Below are 13,000 nucleotides of genomic sequence, written 5' to 3'. Positions count from 1 at the left end.
AGAAAGTTTCAGGTCCAGCAACCCTTCCTCAGAGCCCAGTTTTCAATTTCTGTTTTTGTTCCTGATTTCCAACATCTGCAGTTCTTTGTTTTTTTTTGTTTAAGATTCAATATTAAGGTGGAAAAGGATAAAAATCAGTCAAGGATTAAGATCCCAGACTGGAAGATGGAAGATTTTGTGGGTCTAAAAGTTGAACTGGAGCATTTTGGTTAGAAATGTGTTTTGGTGGATAAAACAGTAGATGAAAAATGGGAGAATTTCAAAAGAGAGATGAATAGGGTGAAAGCTAGGTAGATACCATGAGGAATAACTTCAAAGCTAGAGTACCCTGAATGACGAATGATACTAATGAGAAAATAAGGAAAAAAATGGAGGCACGTGATGCATACTGAAATAATAGTAATACTATTGGCATGCCAACAACATTAGGAGCAAGTGATAGACAAAGTTAAGCAATCCCACAACCAACGGATCAGATCGAAGCTGCATTCCTACCACATCCAGTCATAAATGGTGGTGCATAGTTAAACAACTCACTGGAGGAGGAGGCTGCACAAATATCCCCAATCTCAACGATGGAAAACCCCAACTCATTAGTGCAAAAGATAAGACTGAAGCATATCCAGCAATCTTCAGCCAGAAGTGCTGAGTTGATGATTCATCTCAATCCACTCCAGTGGTCCCCAGCATTACAGATACCAGTCTTCAGCCAATTCAGTTCACTCCATGTGATATCAAGAAATGGTTGGAGGCACTGGATACTGCAAATTTTTTAGGGCCTGACAACATTCTGGCAATAGTACTGAAGAACTGTGCTTCAGAACTTGACACTTCCCTAGCCAAGTTGTTCCAGTACATTTACAACACTGGTATTTACCCAATAATGTGGAAAATTGCCTAATTATGCCCTGTACATAAAAAGCAGGACAAATCCAACCCAGCCAATTACCACCTCATCAGTCTATCCTTGGTCATAAATAAAGTGATGGAAGGTGTCATCAATAATGCAATCAAGCAGCACTTGTTCAGCAGTAACATACTCAGTGATGCCCAGTTTGTATTCCATCAGGACCACTCAGCTTCTAACCTCATTACAGCCTTGCTTCAAACATGGACAAAAGAGCTGAATTTCAGAGGTGAGGTGAGAGTGACAGCCTTGACTTCAAGGCCGCATTCGACTGAATCTGGCATCAAGGAGCCCTAGCAAAACTGGAACAAATTATACCAGGAGGCAAACTCTTTGCCAGTTGGAATTATACCTAGTACATAGGAAGATGGTCGTAGTTGTTGAAGGTCAGTCATCTCAGCTCCAGTACATCTCTGCAGAAATTCCTCAGCTTAGTTTCCTAAGCCCAACCATCTTCAGGTGCTTCATCAATGACCGTCCCTTCATCATAAGGTCAGAGGTGGGGATGTTCACCAATAATTGCATAATGCTCAGCACCATTGTGATTCCTCAGATGCTGAAGCAGTCCATGCACAAATGCAAAAAGATCTGGACAATATCCAGGCTAGGCTGACAAGTGGCAAGTAATATTCGTACCACACAAATGCCAGGCAATGATCATCTTCCATAAGACACAATCTAACTACCAATACTGGAAATTCAATGGTGTTACCATCTCTGAATCCCTCACTATTAGTATCAATGGAGTTACCGTTGACCAGAAACTCAACTGGACTTGCCAAATAAACACTGGCTACAAGAGATAACAAAGTGTAGAGCTGGATGAACATGGCAGGCCAAGCAGCATCAGAGGAGCAGGAAAGCCTAGACCCTTCTTCAGAAATGGGGGAGGGGAAGGGGGTTCTGAAATAAATAGGGAGAGAGGGGGAGGCGTATAGAAGATGGATAGAGGAGAAGATAGGTGGAGAGGAGACAGACAGGTCAAAGAGGCGGGGATGGAGCCAGTAAAGGTGAGTGTAGGTGGGGAGGTAGGGAGGAGATAGGTCGGTCCAGGGAGGACGGACAGGTCAAGGGGGCAGGATGAGGTTAGTCGGTAGGAGATGGGGGTGGGGCTTGAGGTGGAGGGAGGGGATAGGTGGGAGGAAGGACAGGTTAGGGAGGCGGGGATGAGCTGGACTGGTTTTGGGATGCGGTAGGGGGAGGGGAGATTTTGAAGCTTGTGAAGTCCACATTGATACCACTGGGCTGCAGGATTCCCAAGCAGGATATGAGTACCAGAGGCTAGGAATACTGCAGTGAGTAACTCACTGCCTGACTTCCCAAAGCCTGTCCACCATCTACAATGCACAAGTCAGGAGTGTGTTGGAATATTTCCCACTTCCTGGATGGGTGCAGCTCCAACAAACTCAAGAAGCTTGATACTATCCAGGACAAAGCAGCCCACTTGATTGGCAGCACATCCACAAGCATCCACTTCCTCCACCACCGATGCTCAGTAGCAGCAGTGTGTACTATCTACAAGATGCACTGCAGAAATTTATCAAAGATCCTAAGACAGCACCTCCAAACCCACGACCACTTCCATCTAGAAGGACAAGAGCAGCAGATATCTGGGAACACCATCACTTGCAAGTTCCCTGTCAAGCTCACAATCCTGACTTGGAAATATATCACCATCCCTTCAATGATACTGTGTTAAAATTCTGGAATTCCCTTTGCAAGGGCATCGTAGGTCAACCTACAACACATGGATTGCAGTGGTTCAAGAAGGCGGCTCACCATCACCTTCTCAAGGGTAACTAAGGACAAACAGTAAATGCTGGCCAGGCAGCTACAGCCATAGCTAATGAGTGAATAAAAAATGCTTAGAAATCAGGAAGAGTATCTCAAATGCAGGAGAGAGGCTAAGGCTAGAATAAGGAAGGCTAAGAGGAAGCATGATAGAAGAATGGCAGGCTCTGCTGAAACAAATAATCAAATGTTCTTCAAACAAATTAATAGTAAAAGATTAATGAAGGATAGAGTGAGGCCTATAAGGAACAAGCAGGGTAAGCTACTTACTGAAGCAAAGGATATGGCAGAGGTACTAAATGAGTATTTTGTTTCTGCTTTATCAAATTAGAAAATAATGACAATGGCTTAGTTGAAAATGTGGGTATTGAGCAACTGAGCACTATAGTGGTAGATGTAGAAGAGGTGCTAAGAAAGTTGGCAGCACTCCAGATAGATAAGTCACCAAGCCCAGTTGGGATACATCCTGTATTGCTGAGGGAGGTAAAAGCAAATCGTAGAGCCATTGACAGAAATTTCCCAGGCCTCTCTGAACACAGGATTAGCCCCAGGGGACTCCAGGATTGGAAATGTGACACGCTTGTTTAAGAATGGGGCAAAAGAATTTACAGACCTGCCAGTTTGATATGAATAGTCAGAAAACAGTTGGAGGCCATAATACAGGATAAGGTAAATATATATTTAAAGAAAAATAATTTAATACTAGATTGTCAACATGGCTCTGTCAATGGCAGGACATGTCTGACAAATTTAATTGAGTTCTTTGATGAGGTGACACATGCAGTGGATGAGGGTCATGCTGTGAATGTTGTATATTTGGACTTCCAGAAGGCATTTGATACAGTACAATATGGCAGGTTGGTTAGCAAATTAGAAACATATGGGATGATGGGTCCTTGGTAGTGTGGATTAGAAATTGTCTAAAATATAGGAAGCAGAACAAGAGTAGATGGACATTTCATAGATGGAGGAGAATTGAAAGTGGTGTTCCCCAGGGATCGGTGTTGGGATCCTTGCTTTTTCTGATTTATATAAATGGTTCAGAGATAGGTGGTTTGGAGATAAATCTCTAAAAATTTCAAATCTCTAAATTTGCAGATGATACTAAACTAGGGAGAATAGTGGATTATGAGGATGATGCTGAGGGACTTCAGAGGGAAATGGACAAGTAGACCAAATGAGCAGACACCTGGCAGATGAATTTCATTACAGAGAAATATGAAGTAATACATTTTTAGTACATGCAAGAAACATGGCGAGACAATACAGGCTTCAATGGCACAACTTTGAGAGGAGTACACAAGCAATGGGACGTTGGGGTTCATGTGCATGAATCTCTGAAGGTGACCAGGCAAGTTGTTAAAAAAGCTTGTAGGATCCTTGGGTTTATAAGTAAAGGCATAGAATATAAAAGCAAGGTATTGATGCTATACCTCGACAAATCATTGGTCACACCATTTTTGGAGTATTGTGTTTAGCTCTGGGCACCATATTTAAGGAGTGATGATAAAGCCCTGGAGAGAATACGAAGGAGATTTACTGGAATGATTCAAGGAATGAGGGATCTTAGACGTTGTCAAGTGGAAACAAAATGAACCGGTGTGGATATTTTTCATCCGTCACTGTCCTGATGCATCTGTAGATCGACAACTGACAAATTCCATACAGATCATCTGTCGGTCCTTGGAAGGAGCCAGTTACATCAGTATTCAAAGTTGTCATCTTCACAGGCACTGCGAAAGGATGACCTCCCAATCCTGCAGGCCCCAAGTCCTGATCCAGCAGCTGGCACAGTTCCATCACAGTGTCCTGGGACATATGGAACCTTGTCGACACTGTGTCTCACTCATTTAAAGGATTAGAGAGCAAAAGACTCTAGCCTCCTGTGGCCCCAGTGCATCCTGAGGGAGGCCTGCAACTGCCTGAGTTAGCTACTCTTTGTCCTCAGTGGCCATTTGCTGCTCCTGTATCTGCATTTGCTTTCTTGGCAAGGCATCACTGTGACCAACATCCCATATTTGGCTGGACTCCTGACTCCTGTTGGCAGGACCTGTTTTGGGAACGTACGTAGCAATACAGATTCTTAGCTCATAGAGGGATAAGTGCTAATATACACTGTGCATGGTGGCTGATTTCATTCCTCCATACAATGAGACATACATACCCTTATGTGTGGAATACTCACAGAATCTTTTGGATAACCACCTCTTTGGTAGAGGTGCTGCAGCGGATAATTGACCAGCAGAAAACAGTATATTGGGATTGTTCCATGCACTCTGAACCCTTCCCATCCCAGTCCTAAATCAACCATGGAAATGATCATTGTACACAATAACCTCTGTCATTATACTAACAGTTCAGGTGGAGAGGGTTTTCAGTTTTGCACCCCCTAGCATTCTTTCAAGTACTGTGTTGGTTGTGGTCTGAAGCCATCTCATCAAATTTGTTTCATCGAGACCTCTGTGCAAATTGTAAGGGCCAGTGACATGTTGGACAGTACCTGTGATCCACGTTTGAACCTCAAACACCTTCTGACTACAGTATTTCACATACATGATGATATGATTGGTAATGAAGCGCAGCTATATTTTGTAAATGCATGATTGATAACTTTGCCCTTTCAGTGTACTCCCATCCTGCAAAAGTGGAGACTGCAGCATCAAACTGGCACTGACTCTGCCCACCCTGGAAGTTTTCTCAGATATTATCTAATTACCTTTCTGATTCTAATTCTAAATAGTCGTTTCCAGCAAACAGCAAGTGATGGCAAGGACCACAGCTTGCAGTGGACAATCTCAGCTCCAGACTCAGTTACCACCCCCACCCAGAGTCTCTGCATTCCCTTTTACCTTGCTGTACTTAGACAGACCATTTTCAACCATTCCCCTCATGTGGACACCCACTCTTCAACCTCCACCTCCAACTTTCAGCCTGGTCCAATCTGTGAGCTGGGTTTGTCCCTGTGCACACAATGTCCTTGCAGGAGCATTTCAATGCTAGTTATCAGTGCACCCAAAATGCAGCATTAAAGTGTGGAGTACCCTGCAAGTGGATCAGAATGATAGTTTGAGGGTTCTGAGAAGCTGGCTGATATCACATGGCAGTGTCTATGGATGTGGGTGAGCATGGCTGGTGCCTTGGAATGTGTCCTGAGATATTTTAGCCAGATTTTCAAGATGGCAGCCTAGAGGAGCAAGCAGTGAGCTCAAGCCATCAGGTACCCGCTCTGACTTACATGTCGGCAATTGATGGCATTTTGTTTCCTTGTAACGGGTCATAGAATATGAAGCTGCATGTTAATGAGGTGAGGGTATTTGTTAATGACGTTGTTAACAAGCTATAATCCCTGTTAACAGGCATCTCACTGCTACCCGGTGAGAACCTTATCTCAATGCCAGGAAGTCTGTTTCAAAATGCAACAAGTTGATCACGACATTGAGATAGATCTTGCCTGACTTCTCATGCAATTCTCTGACATTTCTCACTGTAATCCACTTTTGTTCAATCCCCAGATGCTTCCACCCATTCTACCTATCTCCGTTTAGCTGCTAGGTGTGCATACCCTATGAAGCTGACCACTGACTCTGCTCACCCTGGAAGTTTTTAAGAATAAAGCAGGTGATCTTGCCTCTAAACAGTTGGACACAGATTTGCCACACAGTAAATCGCTATAAAAATTACTGGAAGCTTATGTATGAGAGGCTGGGATGCACTATTCAATTTTTAGTTGTTAACGTGTCAAATCCAGAATTCACCCTGTATTTTTACAAACCTGTTGTATTTTTCTTGGGGACTGATAACATTTCCCCCTTATGTCAAACCTAGAACAAAATAAATGGATAAGATGCAGTTGGCTCAAATAAGCCTCAGTGAAGGATTTTGAAGAGTTTTTGAAGTAGTATTTGCAGCATGGCCTTTGTGTCAATTTTTTATGACTTAAGGAACAGCTTATGGCTTCTCATTAGGGGAATCTGCAAGTACATGATAATGCCTTCCCTTCATAATCTCGCTGTCAAACACAATCCACTATCCCTTAGCAACCTCAACAAATACTTAACTGTTCATCTTTCTCAGCTCTTTCTCTTCATCTGCAACTTTTTACATTATTTGCTACAACATGGTATATCCCACAATTTGGTGGCATCAGCAGCAAATGTATATATTGTTCTTTTACTTTCTTTAGATTTGATGAACATAGTCATTAAACAAGAGTGTTCATTCTGTTTTGTTGCAGAAATTACATGCTACCTAAGCCAAGTATTAGTACACAGCTTTTGACCTGGACCTATTGCAAGTTGTGATAAAAGGCAGAAACAAAATTTGGCTAGATCACAAGCTTATCTGTTAGCTGCACTCGATATCCATTTAAGCAAGACAGATTAACTCTGATTAGTCAAGGCATTGTTCTGAGAAATGACCAGAGAATGGCTGTCATCCATTTTGTTGTGTTGAAACAAGTACATTCCTTTTTGACCACTTGACAAAGCACTCCATAAAAAGCTGGTTAAAACAATGAGATTTAATGGATAGAAGAATCATTGTCAACTTTGATTAAAAAACATTGTGATTGCACTGTTCTAATGTGTCTGCAGAGACAGAGACACTGAGCAGTAAATCTTTGGAAATGGTAGGACAGATTGAGAGGGTAAACAACAAAGCATATAAACCATGCCAGGGAAGAGAGATGTCAAAGATCGTGTACAATTCATCACCAGATAAAATTTGGGAACTGAACCTCCGGTTGAAGATGGCGGCGGAGTAGGGCTCCTATGCTGGTGCTCATTCGCTCTGACCGCTTTTCTTTCTCTTTCTTTTTCCATCTTTTTTTCTTTTTTTCTATCTCTTTTTCTTGATTAATTACTTACCTTGTACTGAACTTGGAAAGCATCAGCAACAGTGAGAGCCCAGTGCACGGATCTCAAGTGGCCCCGGGACGTGGGCCTCGAGCGGGCCCACCTTGGCAGAGAGTAGGCCCAGTGCGGAACTCAAGTGAAGCCCCTACTTACTTTTCCGGACCAAGCACAGGACCTGGAATCGGTGGCTGCTGCATCAGCAGAGGTGATGTCACCGAGATAGGCTCCAGCAGCAAAAGATGGCACCTGAGGATCAGCGGTTTTGTTGTTGGTTGGGTCTGGTGCTGGCGGTGGAGAAGTGGCGGTGGGAAAGCGACACGGCAACATCGATGAGGTGGACCCAGCGGCGAGAGATGCAACTCTGATGTTGGTTGGTCCGGCTCAGGCTGTGATGAGGTGGTGGCGGAGGAGTATTGGCCCATCAAAAAAGATGGCACCTGAGGATCGGCAACTTAGATGTTGGTTAGGGTGTAGATGGTGGTGAAGCAGTGGTGGAAGGATGACAGTGCGGGTGGCATTGATGGTGATGAGTCAGGACTGATAGACTCTCTTGTTATTATTCAAAATGGCACCGTTTTGTGGTGGCAAATGAAAGCTTTTCACTGTATTTTATTGTATTCCCACTGTAAAATACACTGATAGTAAAAGATCAAAATCAAAACCATGAATGCATGATGCCACCACATGCTGTCAGTGTTCTACCAACGGGTAGGACAGTGCTTCTCCTTTCTCCTGGACAGTGGTCTTCCCTTACTCATTGACTTTCCCTTCCTTATGATGTCGTCATTTCACCCTGCCATAGCGACTGTCACCTCAGTTCCAATTATACCGCCATCACAAACATTGCTGTAAAAACAAGCTGCTGCAAGAGCGAAATAGCAAATACTTATCCTGAAGCTCAGGTGCATGCCTCTTACATGCAGTCAAATACCTAACCGCATGCGTTTCTAAATTGGGAAGGAACACATCACTGCAGTGTGCTAACTTCTTAATGAGGTGCAAATACATGCAAACAGCCTTCCTGACTATTGGCATTTGGAAGGTCAACCAGCCTTTCAAGTCTGGATAACATAATTTCAAGGTTCATCCCACCATTGGGATTCTGAATTTTGGCCTCCCAAGAATTAAGATCACTTACTCACCTTTCATCTCAACACTTTTATAACTGGAAGTTTTGTCCCTTTATCACAACGGCAGGCACCAAAGGTCATCACAATGAGATAGTCTCATGAGAACATGTCTATAGGTCATTGGTGTGAAAAATTATTCTGCCAGAATAATGTAGAGTGATTATAGAGTCTTAGAGTATTATAGCATGGAAAGTTACCCTTTAGCCCACTGTGTCTAAACTGGTCATTAGCAGCTATCTACTCAATCCCATTTCACCGTTCTTGGCCCACAGTTCTTGTTTGCTAACATGGTTCTAAGTGTTTGTGTATCTACTACTTAAATGTTGTGATGGTTGTCAGTAGGCAAGGAAATGAAAGGTTATTGGGATAGTTGGAACTGTGGAATTAAGAAAACAAACAGATCAGGCATGACCATATTTAATGGTGGAACAGACTCAGGTGGTTGAATAGTTTGAATCTGGTAAGTATGTTGTATGTTGGTATGTGCAAGATTATGGGGAATAGCAGGACATTAGCAATAAATCATAATGCTCAGAAAATCCATGCAAACATGATTGACCAAATTGCCTCCATTGTAACAATTCTGTGATTCTGTAGTAAATAAATTCTTCAGATAAAGGCTAATATTCCATGAGATAACAAGGTGTAGAGCTGGATGAGCACAGCAGGCCAAGCAGCATCAGAGGAGCAGAGGACTCCATCCCTGCCTCTTTGACCTGTCTGTCTCCTCTCCACCTATCTTCTCCTCTATCCATCTTCTATCCGCCTCCCCCTCTCTCCCTATTCAGAACCCCCTTCCCCTCCCCTATTTCTGAAGAAGGGTCTAGGCCCGAAACGTCAGCCTTCCTGCTCCTCTGGTGCTGCTTGGCCTGCTGTGTTCATCCAGCTCTACACCTTGTTATCTCAGATTCTCCAGCATCTGCAGTTCCTCTGCTATCTCTGCTAATATTCCATTATCTTTTTGATTGCTTCTTTTGGTTGTGTACTTATTTAAATTGGTTTATGTCCTCGGAGTTGAAACCTCTTTACTTTATCCTTGTGATTAGTTTCCTACCAGTTAGAAAACACCAACAGCTCAGTCAAATAAATAGGTTTCAAGGACAGCCTTGTAAGACAAAGCAGAGTTCAGAAAGGAAAGTCCATAGTGTTTTCAGTAGATAAGGGCAACAGTGGAAGAGTGAAGGAATGTGAAGGAATGCGCAAAACATTCGCTCTAAACTGTGTTACCATGCAGCAGGCAGAACGTACCCATGCAGATTGGATAAAAATTGGTGACTTTAAATATATGCCATGCAAAACAAAACATGGGGTTTGTGTATTTAAATAAATCAAATTCCCACTTCAAAGCACTCTTAGAGGTGCGTTAGGGAGGAATGATACACAGGAGGCCTCACTTGTTGTAGTGGAGAGGTTGGAGGATGAAAGAGTTAGTGTCGGAAGCTGTAATAGAGATGAGTTGATTTAAATAGGCGTATTCATACATTAAGTAAGGGGAATTGGAGCCAATGTAGGTCAAAGGGTGATGGATGAATGAAACAGTGGAGATAGAACAGTATAGTTTTAGGTGAGCAAATGTCCAGGGTGAGTGATGATGGCAGAATGGCCAGGAGGATACTGGAATAGCAAAATCTGAAAATGGCAAAAACATGAGTGGGAGTTTTGCAGCCAACATGCTGAAGCTTATCTGCACGTGTAGGAGTAGATGGTTTTTGTAATAGAGAGGATATGAATTCAGAAACTCAGCTTGGGTGGAACAGAAAACATCTGTTATATTTATATGACATGTTTCACAATATCTGGACGCTCTGAGGCACTTGACAGCCAATTAAACACACTTGAAGCTGAGTCATTCTTACAATAAAGGGAAAAGCAGTATCCAGTTTGCACATAGCAAGGCCTCATAAACAGCAATGAAATAAATATCCAGAAGATTTTATTTTGGAATTAATGTTGGTTGAGAGACAATTATTAGCAATGGCACTTGCAAACCTCCTCTTTACTTAGATAGTGACATAGAATTTTTACAGACATTGTAGAAAACAGCTGGGCTGTGATTTACCAGCTTATCCTCATGACAGCACCTCCTATTGTGCAACTCTTCCTCAGTACTGTTGTAAAGTGTCAGTCCAAATTATATGCTGGAGTTCTGGAGTGAAAGTTGAACCCACAACTTTCTTAGCTCGACAAGAATGTTACAATTAAACCAAGAGACAAACAGCACAGAGGTGGTGGAAGGCTTGAGAGAGGTAACAGAAATATAGGGTAAACAAACAGGAGGCTGGAAGAACACAGCAAACCAGGCAGCATCTGGAGGAAAGGAGCAGTCAATGTTTTGGGTATTACTGTTCTTCAGGACTTGATGTGGGAGTGGGGAGAGCTGCAGATAAAGCGGGATGGGGGGGGAGTGGAATGGTGGTGATAGGTAGTTGGTTGATGGGAGGGATGAATCTGATTGGTGGCTGGAGGGGAGGGTGGGTGGAATGGAAGGGAGGAGGTGGGGCTGGAAAGGGAGCCAAGGGATGAGTGGGAAGGTCATTTGAAATTAGAGAACTGAATGGTGAGTCCTCTGGGCTGTAGGGTCCTAGGCAGAAGATAAGGTGTTGCATTCTGAGTCGCTGCGACACTGGAAGCGGCCGCGGATGGACACATCGGTGGGTGGGTGGGGTGTTGAAATGGGCAGTGACTGGGAGGTTAAGCTGGCCATTATGGACCAAGGGAAGATGCTCAGCGAAGCGGTTGCCCTAGTCCAAGTTTGGTCTCACCCATGTAGAGAAGACCACATCGGGAGCACCGGAGGCAGTAGACTAGGTTGGAGAAGATGCAGGTGAAAAGCTCTGTCTCACCTGGAATGACTGTTTACGGCCCTGGATGGAGGTGAGAGAGGTGGTGTGTGGGTAGGTGTTGCATCTTTTACAGTTACAGGGGAAGGTACCAGGTGGGTCAGAGTGGTTGGTGGGGAATGTGACATGAACTAAGGAGTGGTGAAGGGAATGGTCCTTGTGCAATGGACAATGGAATGGTCCTCACTGTGTTATGATGCAGTTGATTTTAACAGCCTAATAATTGTTTCTTCATCTTAATTGCAGGTGGAATGCAAAATATTATGCTTCATACATTTAGTCTGGCCCGTTATACATACATAATACTCTCTGGAATGCGCCATGCTAATGGAACACCAGTTGCTCGGATTTACAGTGATAACGAATTTGAAACTCCAGATGCGCAAGGACCTATTATTAATCTGAATTTGCTTGATGAGGAAGGTGGGATTGTTGGATTTGCCAAGGTATGACGTAATCTTGTCATCATCTCATAGTTTCTGCTAAGAGTCATTAATAACATTGGTAGCATTTATACATGCTTTCTAAGAATTGTTTCAAATGTATTTTTTCATGTATTGTGGTCATTGGTCACAGTTGGCCAGCATTTTTCCCATCCCTAGTTGCCCCGACATAGATGGTGGTGAGCCATCTTTTTGGCCTAGTGCATCCAAGTGGCATAAATACTGGTTTAGTGCTATAAAGAAGGCAGCTCCAAAATCTTAATTCAGTGACAGTGAAGAAACTTTATATATAATTATAACATAGTTTCAAATCGGGTTGGTATGTGGCTTGGAAGGGAACTTGCTGGCAGTGGTGTTCCCGTAGATCTACTGCCTTTGTCCTTCTAGGTGGTAGAGGTCATTGGTTTAGAAGGTGCAGTCATCGGAGAGAATTCCTGCAGTGCATTTCCTAGATGGTACACACAGATGCCACTACAGTCAGTGGTAGATGGAGTGAGTGCTGAACATAGTGGATATGGTGTCCATTAAATCAAGCTGTTCCAGTGTTTTGCAAAGAACAAAGGACAGTACAACAAAGGAACAGACCCTTTGGCCCACTAAGCCTGCATGACACATGACACCTTTCTAAACTAAAACCCTTTTGCCTCCATGTGATCCATGTCCCTCCCTCCCTGGCCTACTCGTGTATCTGTCAGGATGCCTCTTAAACATTATCATTGTATCTGCTTCTACCACCTTTTCTGGCATTGCATTTGAGACACTTACTACTCTCTGTGTAAAAAGCTTGCCTCTCATATTTCCTTTAAACATTCCCCCTTTTACCTTAAACCTAGTAATTAACATTTCTACCCTGGGAAAAAGAAACCTCAGACAATCCATTCTAACCATGCCTCTTATAATTTTGTAAACTTCTATCAAGTTGCCCCTCAGCAAGATGTTCAAGTGAAAACAAGCCAAGGTTGTCCAATCTGTCCTCATAGATAATACCCTCCAGGCCAGTCAACATTCTGTAAACTTTTTATGTACTTTCCCAAAG

The 13,000-nt window shown here is 43.2% G+C and overlaps 1 protein-coding gene across 1 annotated transcript in view; it reads left to right on the top strand.

Moving 5' to 3' along the window:
• Positions 1-11,973, top strand: part of mocos (molybdenum cofactor sulfurase) — a 113,578-nt gene extending 101,605 nt beyond the window's left edge. Inside the window, exon 5 of the mRNA XM_048608195.1 lies at positions 11,768-11,973. Within this exon, the coding sequence (XP_048464152.1) occupies positions 11,768-11,973 (206 nt within the window). The remainder of the gene's footprint in view (positions 1-11,767) is intronic.
• The last annotated feature ends 1,027 nt before the right edge of the window (positions 11,974-13,000 follow it).

Source organism: Rhincodon typus, chromosome 2 (assembly GCF_021869965.1).
Source record: "Rhincodon typus isolate 14 chromosome 2, sRhiTyp1.1, whole genome shotgun sequence".
NCBI lineage: Eukaryota > Metazoa > Chordata > Chondrichthyes > Orectolobiformes > Rhincodontidae > Rhincodon > Rhincodon typus.
The sequence above is the reverse complement of the archived record's forward strand: the minus strand, read 5'-3'. Positions and strand labels throughout refer to the sequence as shown.